The sequence below is a fragment of the Phaeoacremonium minimum genome (assembly GCF_000392275.1).
Source record: "Phaeoacremonium minimum UCRPA7 unplaced genomic scaffold PA7_03_scaffold_124, whole genome shotgun sequence".
Taxonomy (NCBI): Eukaryota; Fungi; Ascomycota; class Sordariomycetes; order Togniniales; family Togniniaceae; genus Phaeoacremonium; species Phaeoacremonium minimum.
Genome location: NW_006921031.1, coordinates 49800 through 70601, shown reverse-complemented (window position 1 = coordinate 70601; position 20802 = coordinate 49800). Strand labels below are relative to the sequence as shown.

Below are 20802 nucleotides of genomic sequence, written 5' to 3'. Positions count from 1 at the left end.
GGGTTCGCAGGGCCTCTGTCATGCGCAGCGTCCAGAGTCGTCGTCCGGTAATAAGGTAGTGGTGATTATAACAGGTTATTGCATGAACGAAAAGGTTCCGAGAGAGTGTCGAGAAAGAGAAACAGAACAACGTTGATGGGCTTGGAGAATTACAAAGAGATCGGGAGAGAGGGAAGGGGGTAGGACAGTCTTAATTCTTAATGGACCGGGATGGCTATCAAGAATCAAGATCAGATCGGGCGGTTAAGGTAGCATTAGAGTAGGCTGAGCAGCCCAGATGAGGACATTCGGAGACCAGGGGAACACCAGGGGAAGGCAGAGGAGGTAGTCGTCCGCATGGATTTAATCCAATGGGGCAATGCCGTGGCCTCCAAGCAGGAACTTGAAGATGAAGAGGTTTGGGAAACCCTGAACAGTCTGGCAGCACGCGGCAGGGCGATATAATAGCAAGTTGCCTTTTAAGAGCCAGACTGGGGGGCGTCTGCCTCCGTTCGACTTTACCTACTCTACAGTCCTAGTACGGACTCAGCAGCAGCGATGATCAATGAATGGCTGCAGGTCTGCTAGGCCGAGCCATTGGCCGGGGAGGCGGCGGCTGTACTGCTATGCAATAGTCAGGAGGGCAGCAGACGCAGCTCCAGGACGCGATGGGGTTGGTACGGCGAGATGGACATGTCGATGCAGCTTACAGCCCAGTCAGATGGGACGGCGCGGTCTGGTACAGTACAAGGTAATTTGCCATGCTTCTCCAAGCGTCGCTGGCCAATTTACACCATGTCGTCTTGCCCCGACCGCGCGGACGTGGTAGGCGGGCTGCACTCACCGCTGCACCTAGGGAAATGTACTACTACATTACTCTGCAGTAGCTGTCGTCCGTGGCTTGAAGATCCTGCTCACCGGACTGCAGCGCTTTATTTGTATTTGACTGTGCTTTGCATGTCATTTGGAGCTCAATGACAGCGGCCCGTTGGACCTGCATACATAGACATCACTGAGTATGCCACAGAGTCACAGCTGCCTGCGAGTCACGCTCATCTCGTGGACGAGCTGTGCTGCTTGCGAGACGTCGGCCACCTGCATACGGCAGCATACATGCCTTGAGCTTGAACAAGATGACGCTGAAGCTCACGGTTCTGCAGCAGAGCTCGCAGTCCAAAACGTAGCAAGCGTAGCTATAGGCCATGTCCAACACAGGAGGTAGCGTCGCTTGAGAGGCGGGCTAGAAGCATTCGCTCTCATTGACCCCACAGACAATCCTTGTCTCAGGAGGCGCCTCCTGAACGACCCTGACCCTGACGGAAGGCTAGCCGGGGGCCTCACTTGGTCGGCTGCTGCCGGACCAACCGACCTGTGAGATGCTTGAGAAACCGTGAACTCTGGAGTTCGAGTTCTCAGATAGGCGAGTTGACGACATTCCTGGCCTGGCCTATTTTCTAGAGCCTTGTCATATCGTGGCAGCGTGGGCGACCTGGCCTATATGCCCGCAAAGTACAGACACAAGGGCAACATGGCCTGTGAAGATATTTCCGATCCTAGGCAGCTTTTGGTGTGCTCATAAAAAACCACTATGCGGAAGCCCTTGCAAATTGTTGACTGACCGCTAGAAACCGACAGAGAGCACGCGAGGCCGACGATGTTGGGCAGGGGGTTGCGTGGGGCTGCAATTTCCGTCGTCATGCAACGCGTCTGGGGCATCCTTTGGCCAGCCTGTGTCCGTATTCACGCGCTGGGTTCGCGTTTCGCTTCTAACCTGATTAGGCGAACTCTAGGTCACTGTACTGTACTCCTCCGCCAGGGTAGTAAATGTTAGTTTGGCAAGGATATCATCACCTCTTCAACGAGGGTTTACTACCTTTCTAGAAGCCGATAAACCCATAGCAATAAACAGAATACTCGAGAACTTGACGAGTATCATAAGTCTCGACATTGAGTATCTTCACCCTTCATTAATTAACGTGTATTACCCTGGCGGAGGAGTATATGTTTTTTTCCTTTGAAAGCGCCAACCTCCCGGGCAGACCAAAGATGCAGTGCATGTAGAAGAACCGGTGAACTTAGAAGCACACTGCGTAGATATATCTGCTGGTGCAACAGGTACTTGTTGTTTTGTATCTCGGCCGTCTTGATTATTGAATGCATGCATTGTGCTATTGGGAGACGCCTAAGCCAAATGTTCGTTAGGCTAGGTAGGAAGAAGCAAAAGAAATGGGCAATGAGAGACAACTAGGAAACAACACTCCTCCATCCATGAGGCAAGAGGAAGGCATCCATCCCTTTGTTCTGTCTTGAAATTCGCAAGCTCCATTTCGGCCATAGTATTGCATCGTGACATGCCACCTTTTACCCACATCTACCTACCTAGCTAAGGCCAGATGTCTTCCATGTCTCGCTTAAATAGACGTTGGCCATAACACCCAAACTCAAAAGCTTCATCCCGATCTCCCATGCAGTGACGGCTCCATTTCCAGCAATAACACAACATTCACCAGCCAGGACCGCACGGCTTTTCCAAGCACACGGGGAACTGCAGGGAGCCGTGAATCGGGTATCGCAGCTGTTATTATTACATGGGCAGCCTTGCCAGTCGATATCAAAACATCGCCAGTCTCCACCGCCCCAGACCACAGGCGCCATCAATTCTCCCATAGGCTGAGCTGCATCGCAGATCAATGCACCGCCGATATGCCTTCCATTAGATCGTTTTTCACGGACCTCTTCCACAAAAAGCAGCGTGAGTGAAAACCTGCCCTTTTCGGGGCTTATTGGGACTATTAAGTGTCCGAATCGAGACGCGAAGCTTAACCTCATCTCATGAATCCAGCAGAGGCTCCTCCACCCATCAGCACCACCATGGCGGTGTCACTCCTGGTAAGTATCATGTCACAAGGTCTCCACACGTGAAACACGATGTTGAATGTCTGCTGCTTAGATCCTGTACACTCTCATCTATGTGGTGCCCTTCTATCTGTCCTCGCGCACACGGCCCTCGCCGACTCTCTCGCGCGATGCACCGTCTGTCATCCGTGCGAGAATCACGTCAGTGTCCTTGACCTGCTTCGTCTGCTCCGTGACCACCCTCTGGGTCCTCTGCCGGGTCGCCAAGGCTACGGCCCATGATGCCGCCCACACCTTGGGCTACTGGCCAGTTGGCCTGACCGAGACGGCCAGCTCTTTACTGTTGACGGCCGTGTTGTTCCTCGGGCCCCTCTTCGAGTACCTCATCGTCGAGGCCGGCTGGAGGGAGTGGTCAACCCTCGCGCCCGTGAAAGAGCTCTTCAATGAGTGGACCACGTGGCGGAATATCGTAGCGGTGAGCTCATAACAACATATTCTCTTTCTCAACATGTCAGATTCTCATACATCTCTCAGGGTCCCGTGACCGAGGAAGTGCTCTTCAGGTCTGCCGCGGTTCCGCTGATGCTTATTGCGAGGACCTCCGTGACCCGGACCATCTTTATGTCACCGCTGATATTCGGGCTCGCGCACGTCCACCACTTCTACGAGTTCCGCATTACGAATCCGCGGGTCCCCATCGCGGCCGCCATTCTCCGGTCCGTCTTCCAGCTGGCCTACACCACCCTGTTCGGATCCTACGCCACCTTCCTTTACCTCCGCACCGGCAGCCTGCTCGCCATTTGTCTTGTGCACGCCTTTTGTAACTGCATGGGTCTACCCCGTGTCTGGGGGCGTGTCCAGCCGATTTCGGGCTACTCGCAGGAGGCATCAACTGAGCAGAAGGGGAATGTTCTTTGGACTGCGGCTTACTACGTTCTTCTGGTGACTGGCGCGGCTCTATGGTATAGGAACCTCTGGGTGTTGACAGAAAGCTCGAATGCCTTAGTGGCTGTACGATAAATCTGTGGCTCAGCGATTCATGCGATAAATTTAGAGTAATACTATAGCGTCTGAAGATTCTTGCTCGTTTATTACTATCTTAATAGCTCATGACCTCAAGGGGGTTGAGGTTGTCCCTTGAGCGATGTGCTGCTAGTATCGCGCGTGGCGGTACTTGGCCGCCACCACAGAGACCTCAAACCCTGAGATGAATATCTTCTCTAGCATCAGTGCCATTGAAAATCCCAAGCCAGGCATTACTGCCATCTACCCTCAGACCTACGTATATCAGCGGTATTCTGATTGGTGTCGGCCTTGGTGACCACCGCCCTGTGTGACTGGATGGCTAAGCTGCGCTGCTGAGGCTTCACGCCCCCCAATAGTGGTTTGTCGATAGGTATGATACTGAGTTGAGCAGAAGAGTGGGGTGTATCATAAGGACCCGTGGGTTATGGCGGTAAATCCAGGCTCAATCCGGGCATAGAACCCGGCATGGAGAAGGCATCCTCTGCCCGTGGACGCCGCCTATATCTCAGCGAGTCCTGCGTCCTGTCCGCCCTCGCATCAGCTTCCGCCTCTACCTCCTTTCTCGCCTCCTCTCTTAGGTCCCGTCCAATGTCAACGCCTTTAGCCTTACCCATTGACCGCTCTGCCTCGATGATGACATCATCACCACCTCGCGTGTTCTTCTTTCGCGGCCACAGGCTAGGCACAGCGATTTCCTGGAATCTAGGTTCGACCGCTCGCTCATCGAACCACTTGTGCAGCCGGGACTCAATGAGCTGAGCAATCTTTGGCACGTCCTGCAGTCGGGAGCGGCTACCCAGCAGACTTCGAATAGAGAAGTCAAGGCGATAATCATCGAGAAAGCTGAAGTTCATCATGGTAGGTGTGCTCTGAGAGGGGTTGCTAGGTATGAAAGAGATGGACAGCGTGCCGCTAAAGCGGACTACGGAGACAGCGAGAGCAACGGGGAGCACCGCAGACAGCCTCTTTGGGTAGTTGAGCAACAGCTTTGTTTCCAGGGCGAGAGTGATCATGTCACTGAGGTCCACATCCATGCGAGCCTGTAATCGTGCGCCTTCGGCCATGTTCTTGTCGGACGCTTTGCCTGGCGGGAAGGCAAGCCCATCATCATCCACAGGTATGATGCGACAATTGCTGAATATGGGGAAATCCTCGCCCAGACTAAGCTCAGTCACCCGTATCTCGTCCAAGAAGTCAGGTCGCGACGTCCCATTGAGCGCCTTCGTGAGCGATGTCAGGATCGCATCGTCATGCTGGGCATCGCTCCGAAATTGAGCAATGGTCTGGGCTATTAATACATTGAACCAGTCCAAGCTCTCAGGCTGGTGGCTGTCCACCTTGTAGTATGTCTTGTTTAGGATCGAACCGATCGTAAGGGTTGGCGGTCCGGACCGCAGGATGCTCGATTTCTTCTTGTTCAGTACAGGTTGCTGTTGGTGCTGGCTGCCAGGTCGTGTGGCTGTCCTAAGGCTCAGTAACGACTTCTTATGTGCCAGAGTTCTGGATCGCCGCTCAGTCGCCCGCAAGGAAGCTGTGACCTCGGGGGAGGGAGGGTCGCCGAAAATGAAGAACTTGATGAATGCCGCAAGTAAAAGCACGACTGACAACTGGCCAACCACCAAACCTTGTGTGAAAGACAAACTGGAAAAGAGCCATGTTAACATAACGTTCGAATAGAAGAAATCTATTCATTGATCATCACTTACGTTGGTTCGGACCTCGTTGGGCACATCTCGGAAGCCATGATGTTCGAAAGCTTCGCGGGATCTCGAGGATCATGCACAGGCAAGCAGCGCGGCCTCGACAAGCGGGCATTTTCAGTACCCGCCGCATCGAAGCTTTATCGTTATCGGTTTCGAGTAAGTAAAAGTACTTATTGTAGCGCAGCTCTCGACCAGGCATAGAAGTAGATGTACTTTTAGAATGACGGATGTGCTACGCACAGACACTACCTAGGTAGTAACCCCTAATAAAGCTAAGGCACAGTGGATGCAGCCACCCCTCAGCCGCATCATACCTACACTCATTCAAGGCAACCTCTCATAGAAGGCGGTACTCCACATATCAACACCAGCTTCAGCGACTCAATCTCAACAGTGGCAAGCTTCATATATCGAACCTCACCCGAATATTAGAACACAGCAACGCTTGGGTGTGCATGAACTGTGACCCGGCCATCAGAGCGTAAGAGCAGTAGGCCCAATCGGCCACGGTTGCCTCGGAGTCTGGTTGAGGGAGGCCTGTGAGACACGCTATCGTCGTCTTCGCAATCAACTGCCAAGATGGATGTAGTGCAGGCTGTGTCCGGCTACATCTCTAAGATGGTGTCAGCGGGAGATACAGCGGCGGGAGCGCCGTCAGCCAAGATGAAGATCCTCTTGCTGGACAAAGACACGGTACCCATCGTGTCAACCGCCATCACACAGTCGTCTCTTCTCAATCACGAAGTCTACCTAATAGACCGCCTGGAAAACGCCAGCAGGGAAAAAATGAGGCATCTACGGTGTCTCTGCTTCGTTAGACCATCTTCCGACTCCATCCAATTCCTGCTTGATGAGCTTCGGGATCCCAAGTACGGAGAGTACTACCTCTACTTCAGCAATGTTGTGAAGAAGTCCGCGCTCGAGCGCCTCGCCGAGGCAGATGACCATGAGGTTGTCAAGGCCGTTCAGGAGCATTTCGCCGACTTCATTGTCATTAATCCAGACCTCTTCTCCTTCAGCCTGTCCATTCCGCAGCAACGGATATGGAGTGCTACCCCAGATATGTGGAACACCGACGCACTGCAAAGAACCACGGAGGGACTCATTGCAGTCCTGCTGTCGTTGAAGAAAAAGCCCCTAATCAGGTATCAAAAGAACAGTCTGCTAGCGAAGAAGCTGGCAACAGAAGTGCGATACAACATCACCCAAGAAGACCAGCTTTTTGATTTCAGAAAAGTCGACACACCACCCATCCTCCTTGTTCTTGATCGAAGGGACGACCCAGTGACCCCGCTATTGACACAATGGACCTACCAGGCAATGGTTCATCATCTGCTAGGGATTCACAATGGCCGTGTTGATCTGAGTGATGTCCCGGAGATTCGCCCGGAGTTGAAAGAAATTGTGCTTTCTCCAGACCAGGACCCATTCTTCAAGAAGAACATGTACTTGAACTTCGGCGATTTGGGCGGGAATATCAAAGATTACGTAGAGCAGTATCAATCAAAGACGAAAAACAACGCCAATATCGAGTCTATCACAGACATGAAGCGCTTCATCGAGGAGTATCCCGAATTCCGAAAGCTATCAGGAAACGTGAGCAAGCATGTCACGTTGGTCTCTGAGCTAAGCAGGAGGGTAGGTAGTGAAAGCCTCCTGGAAGTTAGTGAAACCGAGCAGAGTCTTGCATGTAACGACAACCATGCCGCAGACTTGAAGGTGAGTTTGAAAACCCTGACGCTTTCGCAAAGATGGTACTAACACATGGGAATAGAATGTACAAAAACTCATTCAGTCGCCCTCAGTAACAACAGACAACAAAGTCGGATTGGTGGCTCTCTATGCCCTTAGATACGAGAAACACCCTTCAAACTCGCTACCAATGCTGGTCGATCTGCTCTCAGCTGCTGGTGGTGTTTCTGCACGAAGAGCCGATCTCGTTAGTAAGCTTTTGGCCTACCACTCCTCTCTTCAGCAGTCACACGCTGCTGGCGGCATCTCAGACATATTTGAGTCCGCTGGTATCTTCTCGGGAGCGGGGAACCGGTTCAAGGGTCTCAAGGGTGTAGAAAATGTTTACACACAACATTCACCACTACTGGAGACAACTCTACAAAACATGATCAAGGGGAAGCTTAGGGATCAACAGTACCCTTTTGTGGACGGTGGAGGGTCCACAAGGGACAAGCCGCAGGATATTGTAGTATTTATCGTTGGTGGAGCGACTTACGAGGAAGCCAAGGTCGTCGCAAGCATCAATGCGTCGTCTCCGGGTATCCGTGTTGTCCTAGGTGGTACGACGGTACATAATGCAGCGACATTCCTAGAAGAGGTGGATGATGCAGTATCATCCTGGCCAGAGCCGCCGCCAACTACTGCTGCAGGCCGTCTGAGAAAGGAGTTAGGACGAAGGTAGTTACTGAGCGCACTAATGATGATATATGATGAAGCCTAGAGCATTGAACTCGAAGAGCCCCGAAATCTCATCTTGAGAAAACCCAATTTGCTCTGGCATTGGCGGAAAATGCTCCACAATCAATTGCCTTACCAATAATCATATTCTCTGCTTTACTATAAGATCAGTTTCATTGCGTGGTAGCTACCTCAGACATCCATAAGCGATAGTCTGCATGTCCACTTCCTATCGTTACCTAAGGTACCAGATATTCAGAAGCAACATTCTTGCCCTTATACGCCACCCCCACCAAGGCGAATTATAAGGCGAACTACAAGGCAGACAAACGTATCCCTCAGCGGTCTCTTCCTGAGTGTCTAAGGTAGGTTAGCATTTTCCATGTTTTCTCGTGTGTTCGTCTCTCGAAAACATTCAACCTTCATACAGAGAAGAAGCCCATCGCTCCTAGAACGAGGTGTTTCTCCAAGTCGAGATGTCACTGCCCACAAAAGAGATTCTGGTTGATCACCATATTACTGATGCGAAACCTTCATTTGCGAGTAGGGAAGGCGAACCGTCTTCCTTATTGTTCCAGCCTACATCAAAACATCAACATCGTTTATGCTCAACAGATATTCCAAGTCCACTTGAGAGGGAAGGAAGCTTACTCGCTTCTGAGGAAGAAAAGCAATTACAGAGCCAAGTATCGTTGCCAAGGTCTTCCTCCACTTCCCAAATCCAGACTCTTGATGAGCTAGCAACCCCCTCTTCGCAAGTAGAGCCATACATGGTGTGCAATGCCTGCAGTGGGCTGAGTTTGCAGTCATTAGCAATAGAACGCGGTTATTACCATCTTCCTAGCGCAAAAGCTTTGGCAAAAAGTTCCAAGACATGTGGGCTGTGTGAGCTCATCTGGCAAGCCAGGGACTTCTGCGTTGAAGGGAAAAGACCAAACAAGGGCAGCCAGTTGATTTGCACCTTGAGCACGATCAATAATACCGCCATGATGATTACCCGGAGTCGAGAATATCACTTCCGCTCAAGCGTTCCATTTTTTCTTCAAGAAGGTTAGTAACTCGAGCTTATTGCGCGAATCGAACTTAATCATCGAGTGCGACAGGCGATCCTTTGGCGGAACTCGCAGTTTCCGTCCAAGAATGGACGCTGTCTGGCTCTAATGGCAAAGTATTTGGAAGAAACAAAAATATCGTTGGCAGTCCGGCTGGTACGGCAAGAGGTAAGTGCCCAGGGATGAAAACAGCGTCAATGACATAGCTTCTTCAGCTTCCGCTTACCAAGATTCTCATCCTTAGCCAACCTCCGTCTGCTTCTGGAACGGAAAGTAACGACGACAGACTCGGTTTCGAGTTTCGCTGCAGCAGAGAGTTGGCTACAGACTTGCATCTCTGGCCATAGAAGCTGCAAGTCAATATATGAGGCTGAGGCCACATCAAAGGGGTATACCGGTCCATCTCCGCCTGAGGCAGCACTCTGTACGAGTATGATCCCGCCGGGGGAAATTCGTAAAGTCACCCCAACTCCGACAAGACTTATTGATCTTGAGTTCTTTAATGCGCAGTCGCTTGATGCCGTTGTCTTTATGACCGAGGGAAAATCCTTCGCTTATGCGGCCCTCAGTTATTGCTGGGGTCCTTCGAATGGCGGCACACGATCATATGTAACGACCAAATTAAATTTCGACGGCCGCCAGCGTCTCCTTCTATTCAAAGATATGCCACTTACCATACAAGATGCGTTTAAAATATGTCGTAAACTACATTTCCGCTATTTATGGGTTGATGCATTATGTATTATTCAGGATTCTCGAGCAGATTGGCATTCAGAGTGTTTAAATATGGCCTCGATTTACGGCAACTCGTTCTTGACCATTGCAGTCGATCTTTCCGACAGTGTCGACCTTGGCTGCTTTAATGACCAAAGTATTTCTCAAGTCGAGGAACTGGACAAATTAATTCGTATCGCGCAGTACACCGAACATGAGCTGAAATCTTCGCTCTATTTTTATCGACCTCCAAACCGGCCAGTTTTAGAGCAGATCATCGAAAACTCGCCTCTATCGACGAGAGGCTGGGCGTTTCAAGAACGTGTACTCTCCCCGAGGATTTTGCACTTTACTAATTATCAGCTCGTTTGGGAATGCCGAGAATCTTATGATACAGAGGATGGCCTACGCACTTACAACTCCCAATGGGATAGACTGCAAACTCTATGCGGATTACTGAGCACGGAAAGACAACAAGTAGACAAAGATCTTCTTCTCTTTGAATGGTACAAGAAAATTGCTGAGCCATATTCTCAAAAGCAATTTTCTATTTGGGAGGACAGACTTCTTGCGTTATCCGGTATTATCAACCTTGCAAAGCCACGAATTGGTGCGGAATACCTCTGCGGAATCTGGACTTTTCGACTAGAATTCGGTCTTTGTTGGTACAGATGTGGATGCCCATATGGTAGTGATTATTCAGGTACCTTATCCGCGCCATCATTCTCCTGGGTCAGTGTACATGCGCCCGTGTTTTGGGTCTTGAATGAAGCCCGTCGACACCAGTGTCAATGCCTGATCAGCTTATTCGATACTGGACAGGATAGCTCGATGGCAAGAAATATGTCCGAAAGCAAATTTTCTGCGTGGCTCATGCTTAAGGGACGAATCAAACCAGCTAGAATTCTCCTAGATTTCGATGACGATGATTTACTCGATGATATTGACAGTGGTGTCTGGCTTGAAGGTGCCTTGTACGAAAGGGAGGACGATCAAAGCCCCATCTATGGAGATATAATTCTTGATACGGACCATGTGCCTAATGAGGTTTATTGTTTCCCCTTACATGTTGATGAGGAGGAGGATATTTATGCTCTACTGATCGAACGCTTGCTACCGAAGAATGGGGTGTATAGATGGAAGCGAGTTGGTCTAGCGTGCGTGTCGAAAGCCCCGATCAGCTGGCGCTTTGGAGATATACATACTATTCTGCTTGTGTAGCACTTGTAAGATTCGTTAGTCTTATTGGCATGACTTGCTTTACCATGCAAGGTACTCTTTTCAGTATCTAGACGACTTCCAAAAGGTAGCTTCTACCAACACCTTAGAATGTTAACATTTCTGAGCACAATGGAGTTTACAAGTGATCCATCTCCTAGAATCCAATACCTGAAACGCTAAATCATCATGGTGATAGTCAACTATCAGGGAGGTTGTCCTGTCAGTGAGCCGATTGGCGCTGGTCTAGAAGAGAATTTAGCTCAGAATTAGAGAAAGCCGCTACTGGTCAAGCGATCTATTGACATGGACGCGGCCATTCCGATTGAACCGTTCTAGATAACATCAGAAGTGAGCCAGTTTCCTCTTCTGAATGGATTCTCAAGATAGCCATTAGAGTCAATATGAATTTTGCCTGAAGGTGTTCTGTGGCTCACCTCAAAGGGTCGTTACATAGACCGAGTCTGACGAACGAGGCAAGAGGATATGGTATTACTCTGGTTACATGAGCACTGGATGCACCCTGAATCCATTAACGGTGTACGGTCAGCCAGAGAGACGGCTCAACTTATTTCGCTATTCACTGACCACTGAGGTGTAAGCTAAAGATTTGGCGTTGCGCCAGGGTGTGGAGATAGCCTTATCTTATCGGAAATTTCAGGAGTCCTGGACTTTCGCGAATCTCTACGCTTGCCACTCAACCTCACGATGGTTTTTTCCGCGCATGAGATCGCCAACCATCTTAATCATGAATGAAACGTGGGGATCGGCAGCCCTTTGGCGGCAGTCAAGGCTGTTTGCACGACGAGCAGGTCGCGCAACCCGCGCACGGGGCTTCGCGACTGTCGCGCAGGATCTGAGGTGTGTTTTCTTACCAGACGACCATTGCGGTTCGACATAACTTACACGGAACAGGCCATTCGATGTCGTGGTAATCGGAGGCGGCCATGCCGGATCGGAAGCATGCGCTGCAGCTGCGAGAGCTGGCGTAAGGACGGCCCTAGTGACACCAAAGCTCGACAACCTGGGCACCTGCTCCTGCAATCCCAGTTTCGGCGGCATAGGGAAGGGCACCATTATCCGAGAGATTGATGCCCTGGATGGACTTGCCGGGCGGACGATAGACAGGTCGGCGGTACAATTCAAAGTCCTCAATAAGAAGAAGGGCCCAGCGGTCTGGGGTCCGCGGGCGCAGATCGACCGAGCGCTATACAAGAAGCATATGAGGGAGGAATTGGAGAACTACCCGAACCTGTCCGTTGTGCTAGGCAGTGTGTCCGACATTGTCATTGCAGATAACCACGAGACATCAGATGGAGCGAAGAGCAAAATTACTGGCGTTCGACTGGAGTCAGGCGAGATCCTACCAACAAAAGCAGTTGTTATCACAACGGGAACATTTCTGGGGGGAGAGATACACATCGGGCTGGAGGCCTACCCGTCCGGCCGTATAGGAGAAGACGCCACTTTTGGCCTGAGCAAATCTCTAAGAGACGCGGGCTTCAAGCTTGGGAGATTAAAGACGGGCACACCACCACGACTCGCAAAAGGTAGCATCAACTTCTCTATTCTTGAAGAGCAGCCTGGCGACGAACCTCCGGTACCCTTCAGCTACATGAACGACACAGTGGGTGCCGAGGAGCAGCTGCTGTGCCATGCAACCTACACGAACAATGCGACGCATGATGTCGTGCGGGCCAATCTTGACAAGACAATACACATTCGAGAGTCCGTCAAAGGTCCCCGATACTGCCCGTCTCTAGAGTCAAAGATCATCAAATTCGGAGACCGCCAGGGGCACATTGTCTGGCTAGAGCCCGAGGGCTTTAACAACGACGTTATATACCCAAACGGCCTTTCTATGACGATTCCTGCCGAGGCGCAAGAACAATTGCTCCGGACTATCCCCGGACTCGAAAATGTCACCATGCTACAACCAGGCTATGGTGTAGAGTACGACTACGTCGACCCACGCAGCCTCAAGTCCACGCTCGAAACCAAGGCCATCAGAGGTCTTTTCCTCGCGGGTCAGATCAACGGCACGACGGGCTACGAGGAGGCGGCGGGGCAGGGCATCATAGCAGGCATCAACGCCGGCCGCACCGCCCAGGGCCTCCAGCCGGTCTCGCTGTCCCGCGCGGACGGCTACATCGGCATCATGATCGACGACCTCATCACCAAAGGCGTCTCGGAGCCGTACCGCATGTTCACCTCGCGCAGCGAGTACCGCCTGTCCACGCGCGCCGACAACGCCGACACCCGGCTGACCGAGAAGGGCCGCGCCTGGGGCGTCGTCTCGGACCGGCGGTGGAGCCGCTTCACCGACGACAGGCAGGCGATGGCGGACCTGCGCGGCGCGCTGGAGGCTCTGTCCATGGGTGCGGAAGCGTGGAAGGAGGCCGGGTTCAATGCGAAGAACAATGCCAGGCGGCGGGACGGCTTCGAGATCCTGCGCCTCGCGAACGTCAACGTCGAAGACCTGGCGTCGCTCGCGCCGGAGATCATGGGCTTCGAGCCGCGGATAAGGGCCCGTATCGGTATCGAGGCGGTCTACGCGCCGTACGTACAGATGGAGAGGTCGCAGCGGGATCGGTTTGAAAAGGACGAGCGCCTCCTTCTACCGACCCATCTTGATTACGACAGCATATTTGGGCTGTCCATAGTAGAGAAATCCATTTTGAAAGCTACAAGACCGGAGTCACTAGCGCAGGCCAGACGGCTTGAGGGCATGACTCCAGCGGGGTGTGTCAGGCTCTTGGCACATGTTCAACGGGCGGACAAGCTCAAGGACATTGCCGCTGTGGCCGACCCCTTGCCTAGTGGGAAGGACATGGAGACCCTTGATGCAGAGGCTCGAGTTGCTGAGCTGTAGATCTATCCCTTTATACGTGGAGATGATGTATGAATATAGTGGTAATTATAGAGCGACAAAAAACCTTAAGGAGTAAGGTGGATGGCAAGATCACATCTCGGTCACGGCGCATGTAAGTTATCCAGTCATGTTCAGCTTTGGACGGAGTATTTATTGTATACAATATCCACAACAGGATTGATAAATCAACATCAGGCGAAAACGCTTCTGTTAGCTTGATAATGTGTTAACCCTTTGGTCCTGGTCCTTTCCCTTCTTTTGTTGCCTTTTCCCCGATGTACCAATGTTTAATATACACTGCGCCTATTTCTGGCCATGGAGAATGTCAGCGATCATCCCGTCGAAGTTCTCTTATAGAAGTAATCCACGAGCTCATGAATCCTTCTTGTCCTCTTTCTCCTTGACTTCATCTTTAGACAAAATCTTCACTGCGTCCTTGGTATAGACGTAGCTTGCACCACTCCACAGAGTAGTCGTAGCCACGATATATCTAGAAAAATTGCCGTGTTAGTCAAACAGCTCTCCAACCAGCCAAACAAAAAACAAAAACCCTATACAGAGGCGTGAGAGGGGACACGGCTTACTGCATCGCTGTTAATGACGTCGCCATGTCCATTGGGACCACGGGCGCCATGGTAGTCAGGCCCATCAGCGCCAGCTGCAAGAACGTGTTGTACTTGCTGATGGTAGTAGGATGCACCTCCGCAGAAGGCAGAGAGAAGTCCCAGTAGCGGACAAACGTCTTTGGCGGCGGCAGGGAGATCCAGCGGTAGTAGATGGCAGCGATGCCCAGGCCCACATCTCTCCCGAGGATTATGGCGGCCAGCCACACTGAAACACACACAGCGGGATTAGCTTAAGCACGTAATCAAACGGGTTGTAGCATCAGAGAACGAGCTTGAAGTCCCCGTGTTGGGTTTACGCTTACCAGGCAAAGCACCCTTCATAGCCAAGGTAACCGTCAAGATCGTCATGAGCGTCTTGTCCGCCATGGGATCGATGACGGTCCCCACGACAGTCTTGAGGTTCCATCGCCTTGCAATCCATCCATCAAGTAGGTCAGTGATGCCAGCATAGGCAAAGAGCCCAAGAGCCCAAGCATGCTGGTCATGCAGGATGCAGTAGCCGACGAACGGCGCCGCGATGAGGCGCGAGACCGTCAGCAGGTTAGGGAGGGTGTAAATGTTCTCCCGCGCCGTAGGTAGAGAGCTCAGGACCTTCCGCAGCACTGGCTGACGAGGAGCAGGCGGTCTGAAACTCGTATTAGCATCACGCAGAATTTCAGCGGCAACCGCCAAGATTTGTCGATGTCATGGAAGAGTGGCCAACTTCTGTGAGCAACCTACTTTGAGTCCTCATTCGGACGACATATCGTCACAGAGAAGCACCTTACATGTCTCAGCGGCAGTGATGACACAAACGACCCGTTTGATCCCACAAGCCCGGCCCCGAGACCGCACCGGTTAGCGGGGGATCGAGCCGTATGAGTCGCGGAGCGGAAGCCAGCAGCGGGCAAGGACCGGAGCTGAGCGGCGGAGAAGCACGGCCGGGAACCAGCTATCCTCAACGGTGGCAGCATCTTAGGCGTTGTCCCTCCTCGACCGGCTGCATATTCCACCGGACATTCAAGAAGGGAGCCTTAGTAAGTAGGTGCACCCTGCCAAGCCGTGCTATCAAATCGAGATGCCGAGGCTCTCGCTCTCTTCCAGCTCGTGTCTCGGACGAGAGCGAGTCGATGATCCGCCGACCTAAATTCTGGTCCCAGCTGGCGATCGGCGATATTTCGCCCTCCCTGTGCACGTGCACGAGAGTCTCACAGCGCCTGGATTGAGTGTGCGGTGTTGGCGAAGAGACGTAGGTGCGGTACTGGAGAGAAAGAGCCTGGTGGATGGTTGAATGAGTGGATGGCTTACCCAGCAAAATTTGTGACGACAGTGGTTGGTCAGTCGTTGTCGACGCCACAACAGCAGCACCAGCCAGCCGCGGTTGGTGGCCCGGGCTCCGAGGCGCACCTCATGCAGCGCCGGAAGCCCACACCAAGCCGCTAAGGGCGCTGTAGCAAACCCCGAAGAGAGATAGGCGACAGCATCCTTGTCTAGTTCTTCAAGATCGCGACAGATCACATTTGTGACAACTAACAGTCTGTCCCTACCTGACCCCCGGGCACGCCGGCAACCGGGTTCCGCTCCCTTTCAACGCTGGTTTCGTCAAGTTACTCCACGATCGAGCAAGCTACTGCAGGATTGCTTAGCACTCATCTCTAGCCCTGGCCGGAGTGTGCTCGTGTGGCCTGATTGAGGCGTCGGCGGCGTTGACAGCAGCTGAGTGAAAAGCCGCTGCACTAATGCAAAGCCGGTTCAAGTCCAGTCGATCCCCCAAAAGATGCGCTTACATATGGCAGATGGAGTGCATCTGGTTGTTGGTAAGGTACCGTACTGTATGTCCATGCATGTGGCCGCTCTTCAACGTTGTTAGGTTACATCTCCTCATCTAACAACTCTCGAATCTCCTCGCCGGCAAACACATCCGAATCTAGGCTGGGCGACGACAGCCACGCCTCACTAATCTTGAGACTCGTAACTCACATCGAGAATAGGTCCTTTATAGGCTGCTTCGTAATTCAACAACTCATTGCAGTGAAATAAACGTCTCTATCCAAAGAGTGGGGAAGAGAGATGCGGGTTTCTTGTCTCATCCCCATTAGCTGTCACCGAGCGCCAAACCCCCCGGGCCCCTTTCCTCTCAAAACCCCAGTTGGTAATGCTACCTTAGATACAAGTGCTCCGAAGACATCAAGAGAGGCCGTGCAGTAAACGACTGGTTCCGCCCACCTTGTATGTCCCTAATAGTACCATTCCTGATCAAACTCCAATTCCTGGTGCCGTCAAATTTGAAATTCAAGACCCAAGTAGCCCTCCAAAGCACCCTCTCTAGCTTTACCAAAACGCCTGTTCAAAAGATATACCCCCATAGCTTCCTGAAAAACGCCAGAGCCCCCATAATATGCCCTCAATGTGCCACCGTTGCGCCAATTAGATATAGAGAAACCTCTCTTCTCCAGAGTATAAACGGCGTATCAATGGCGAGACTTATCCGGCTTCAAAAACTCTTCTGATTTTGCGCGTTTTGCTCCGTGTAATTCCTCTTGTGGCTCAGGCTTGCACTGCTCACTCTGTGACATCCTGCGCGCCTCCTAGGTGTGCGAAACACCGCGTGGCCAGGCTGCCTGTGGTGCCCCAAGAAGATGACTCTGGCTAAAGTCGTTTGAGAACCAGTTGCGGTCGACGTCGTCCAGACTTAGCCCTTGAGGTGTCCTGTCAAATGAAAGAAGCTGATCTGCGCTGAGCTCACGGGATGTCTCGAATAGGTCAGATCCCGAAGCCGCCGACATAGCTACTGAAGGGCGATGAGTAAGTTGATAGGCGCCTTGGTAATAGTTAAGACCTGATAAGTGTCTGGTCTCCGGAATAGTTGCCAATGATGCCAGGTTAGGGTCACTGCCTGCTGATGTAGCAATCTCATATGCTGAAGATTGCCGCCTCGACGGAGACTCCATCATGCTCACCGGTTGAGGGGTGTAGGGAATGGTTGCCATGGAGGTGCTACGGGATCGCATCGGATCCATTGAATAGCCATTTGGTGAAGGATGCATGTAGTGGTTATTCGCGAGGTGAGGAGGCACATCGAGATGAGGCTGGTAATTCGGTGGCATACCAAAGTGATGTGGGTTTGCGCCGTACATGTTCAGGTCCATGTTCACGGTAGGGAGTGACATGGAGCGTGGCAAAGAGCCGCCGGGAGTTCCATACTCTGGAAGTCCATGAATTCCATAGGTGATGAGGCCTGTTCGCTCGTCATAGCCATAATCCTCCTGGTCGACAGGGACTCGGAAGTCTTGGGATGAAATGAGGCCGGATCGGGGTATGATCTGACTGAGCTCCGGGTGCTTCGACGGGTTGGTCAAGTTTCCGTTGGTAACGTCTTCGATAGAATAGTAGGAGACAAGGTGATGGGGTACCCCGTTCCATTTAACACTGATCGTCTTCTTTACCAAGCCGCCTTCCTTGAAAGGGTAGGAATCCACCAGCGATCCAATCAGCGACCTTTCCAAATCCCGTCCGTTTGCGTTGTTGTCGATACCTGCAGGAGGGACGACGGAGGTTGCTCGTGAGCCGGGCTGCGGGATCTTGGCGACTCCGCTGTCACTCTTCTTACGCTTCATTGCCCGCTTCTTCTCGCCTGGAGGGAACGCTTTCTCCAATTCTCTGTAAATGAGGAAGTTGCCAAGTATGCGGCTGGGACTCCAGTTGTAACCGTCTGTCCAGCGTTTGATACCTGATGCATTCTCCTCGTAGATAAAAACATGACCACTGCGGATCAGCTCATCTCTTTCCCTGTCGTGCGGCCGGCGGGGAACATGGGCTCGTTGTCCACTAAGGCATGCTTCGAACAAAATCAGTGCATCCATTGTGCTACTGATGTGCCCGATGAAGGTGGGCTGCAGTTGGGGAGGTGTCGAGTTCGACATGGTGACTGGAGATATCAGCTGCTATGGCAGCTGCTCGAGGAGACCTTGTATGTGTTGTATCTAGTATTATAATATCGACGTAGAGAGCATAAGAGTATCTCGGACCCGTCTCCTGGCAACTAAATCGTACTTGCTGCGTTGGCGAGAGGCGATGATGAAGAGGAAAATATTAAGATTAGAGTGAGCGTTGAAACGAAAGACACCGTTGGCAGCGACCGAGGCCAAGGGAAGAATCGGGAGAGGAAGAAAGCGAATCAGAACGATTGGTAGAAGTTGGCTGAGAGAAGAGGAAGAACGAGGAGCGGTCAAGTAAGAGCGTGCGGTGACTTAGATACTGCACTGCCGTTCCTTCTGTGCCTGCACCTGGGATGGGGCTGAACAGCGTGCGGGACTGTTGATGATCTGAAGAGGAGAGGACTGTCCAGTCGGGGAAAACACCCTTTAGAGTTTGAGAGCTGCAAGGTACCCTGACTGTGGTTGCAAGTATTTTGACTTCAGTAAAGACCTGCCAGAGGCACTTTCATCCTGGAACAGAGAAAGGCAAATTCCGGCTGACCCTGGTTGATAGAGGCTGGCAGCTTGGGTTGTGAGCGCCAGACCCTGAGCACAGCTATTTCGGTCGTAAGAGGGGTATTGCAGTTTCTCTTAGCAAGAGTTAGCAAGAGCAAGTTGCGATGCTGAGGGACCGTGCTGCAGGTCTGTCCGTGAGTTCCGCTGGAGCTCTCTTTCTCGAACGCACTCTTTGGTGGCGACACCTTGACAACAACGTCCGGGCGTGCGCGGCCGGCTGGTACTCGAAAGGACTGAAGCTTTGCCAAGCTGTTGCAACACAATTTGATGGAGTAGCTATGCAGCTCCAGGTGCAACTGGGGACTGACCGGGGACCAGACGAGTTGTTGTTGGGAAGGCGGTAGTGAAGAGAGGTGTAAAAGTGTAATAGACGAGAGTGGAGTTGGATGAGATGGCTAGTCTCTTTGTAGAAGAAGATGAAGCAGCCTTGCCCGGTCTCTGCATGAGCTGGGATGCAAAGTCAACAAGAATGAGGACAAAGCTTGAGGGCGAGGAAGAATAACAGAGTCGTGTTGATGTAAGATCAAGGGGAAGAAGCCCACCAGAGCGAGGTCTTGCAATATAAGGCTCGAGGTAGGGGTGATGCAGCCGGGAGCAGAAAGACGACGCAGGACCAGGACCAGGGGGGTCGAGGTACCGTGTTGTAGGGCGGCAGTGGGCCAGTGGCCAGAGCTCGGGGGGAAGGTACGAGGTGAGGTATCTCCCTCTCTCTCTCTCTCTCTTTCCCGTCTGGTTCTCTCTCAACTCCAGATGCAGCGACGGCTTAGGTCCAGCAGGTATGAGGTGGAGAGCGAGGGAAGTGAGGTGAGTTAGGTACGTACCGACCTAACCATCCGTCTTCGACATACGGCAAGAGCAGAGGCAAGACAAGGTAGGTAAGATGAGGTAAGGTAAGTACAAGTGCAAGCAAGTGCAACTGGAAGTGGAGAGTACTATGCAGTAAGGTAGATAGGAAGGTAGGTAGGCCTGGTGGCTCCGTCCGTTTTAGTCCGGTGGACGTCACAGTCGGCAGGTACTCCCCCAAGAACAGGTGGAGGAATGAACAGGACAGGTAGGAACGACCCCAAGACAGGAGCAGATGGGTAGGTCGGTGCTCTCTCTAGCTTCTAGCTTAGGGTGAAGAGAGGAGAGAGAGAGGGGGGGAAGAAGGCGCATGTGCGTGCGTGTGGTTCTGGTGGCCTCCACTCTTCCGATCGACGACGATTCAGGTACTATGCGTCTAGTCTAGTGTAAGATAGGTGCCATCTGCTAGCAGCCATCGATTCGAGTGTGGACTGCCTGGGGCCTGTGGATCTTGGACCGTGGGTTGTGAAGACGGACAGCCAGAGAGGACAGGACAGGACAGGACAAGACAAGACCGGACAGACAGGCACACTGCGCTGCTGCTGGTGCTAGGTATGGGAGGGACTGCTTTTGCTCGCTGTTGCTGGTGATGGATAGGCCGGACTCGGTAGTTGGACTGCCCAAGCCGGAGAGCAGGTCCTGGGCTGTCCGTCTAAGGTAAGGTATGGTACGGTCAGGTACACAGGTACAGAAAACAACCGCCGTCTATTATTACCTATCCCTTCTCCGTCGACATCTGGTTCTGGGCCCGTCTTTCTGTCTTTCTGGCTGTCTGGGATCTGGCTGTCTGGCATGCAGACGTTCGCAGGCCGGCGCGCTGGATTTTCCGTCCTCGTCGGCCGGTAAACTGCAGTGAACTGACACCGACTGTGACTGACTGGCACTTGCTGGCACTGAACCCGGCAGATGCAAAATGGGCTTGTCTTGCCCTGCACGCCCTGCTGCTGTTCATTAGGCCGGTGCCGATCGCTGGTGCAGTACGTACCTGGTTGTCTTGCATTCCAAGGGTGGAGTGGCACCGCCCCAATG

General features: G+C 52.3%; 6 protein-coding genes across 6 annotated transcripts; 3 read left to right on the top strand and 3 right to left on the bottom strand.

Moving 5' to 3' along the window:
* Positions 1-2850: 2850 nt before the first annotated feature.
* Positions 2851-3855, top strand: UCRPA7_1647 (putative prenyl protease protein; the record flags this gene model as incomplete). The annotated part of the gene is made up of 3 exons (XM_007914226.1): positions 2851-2868; positions 2930-3310; positions 3370-3855. 3 exons carry the CDS (start codon positions 2851-2853, stop codon positions 3853-3855), a joined length of 885 nt encoding a protein of 294 aa, XP_007912417.1.
* Positions 3856-4283: 428 nt separating this feature from the next.
* Positions 4284-5605, bottom strand: UCRPA7_1646 (putative mitochondrial outer membrane protein mmm1 protein; the record flags this gene model as incomplete). The annotated part of the gene is made up of 2 exons (XM_007914225.1): positions 4284-5502; positions 5568-5605. 2 exons carry the CDS (start codon positions 5603-5605, stop codon positions 4284-4286), a joined length of 1257 nt encoding a protein of 418 aa, XP_007912416.1.
* Positions 5606-6143: 538 nt separating this feature from the next.
* Positions 6144-7980, top strand: UCRPA7_1645 (putative vacuolar protein sorting-associated protein 45 protein; the record flags this gene model as incomplete). Its single annotated transcript, XM_007914224.1, has 2 exons — positions 6144-7202; positions 7339-7980. 2 exons carry the CDS (start codon positions 6144-6146, stop codon positions 7978-7980), a joined length of 1701 nt encoding a protein of 566 aa, XP_007912415.1.
* Positions 7981-11708: 3728 nt separating this feature from the next.
* Positions 11709-13832, top strand: UCRPA7_1644 (putative mitochondrial protein; the record flags this gene model as incomplete). The annotated part of the gene is made up of 2 exons (XM_007914223.1): positions 11709-11821; positions 11876-13832. The coding sequence occupies 2 exons, from the start codon at positions 11709-11711 to the stop codon at positions 13830-13832; spliced, it is 2070 nt and encodes a 689-aa protein (XP_007912414.1).
* Positions 13833-14204: 372 nt separating this feature from the next.
* Positions 14205-15191, bottom strand: UCRPA7_1643 (putative phosphatidyl synthase protein; the record flags this gene model as incomplete). The annotated part of the gene is made up of 4 exons (XM_007914222.1): positions 14205-14322; positions 14417-14663; positions 14761-15083; positions 15175-15191. The coding sequence occupies 4 exons, from the start codon at positions 15189-15191 to the stop codon at positions 14205-14207; spliced, it is 705 nt and encodes a 234-aa protein (XP_007912413.1).
* A 2034-nt stretch (positions 15192-17225) lies between these two features.
* Positions 17226-18360, bottom strand: UCRPA7_1642 (putative gti1 pac2 family protein; the record flags this gene model as incomplete). The annotated part of the gene is made up of 2 exons (XM_007914221.1): positions 17226-17276; positions 17398-18360. The coding sequence occupies 2 exons, from the start codon at positions 18358-18360 to the stop codon at positions 17226-17228; spliced, it is 1014 nt and encodes a 337-aa protein (XP_007912412.1).
* Positions 18361-20802: the final 2442 nt, after the last annotated feature.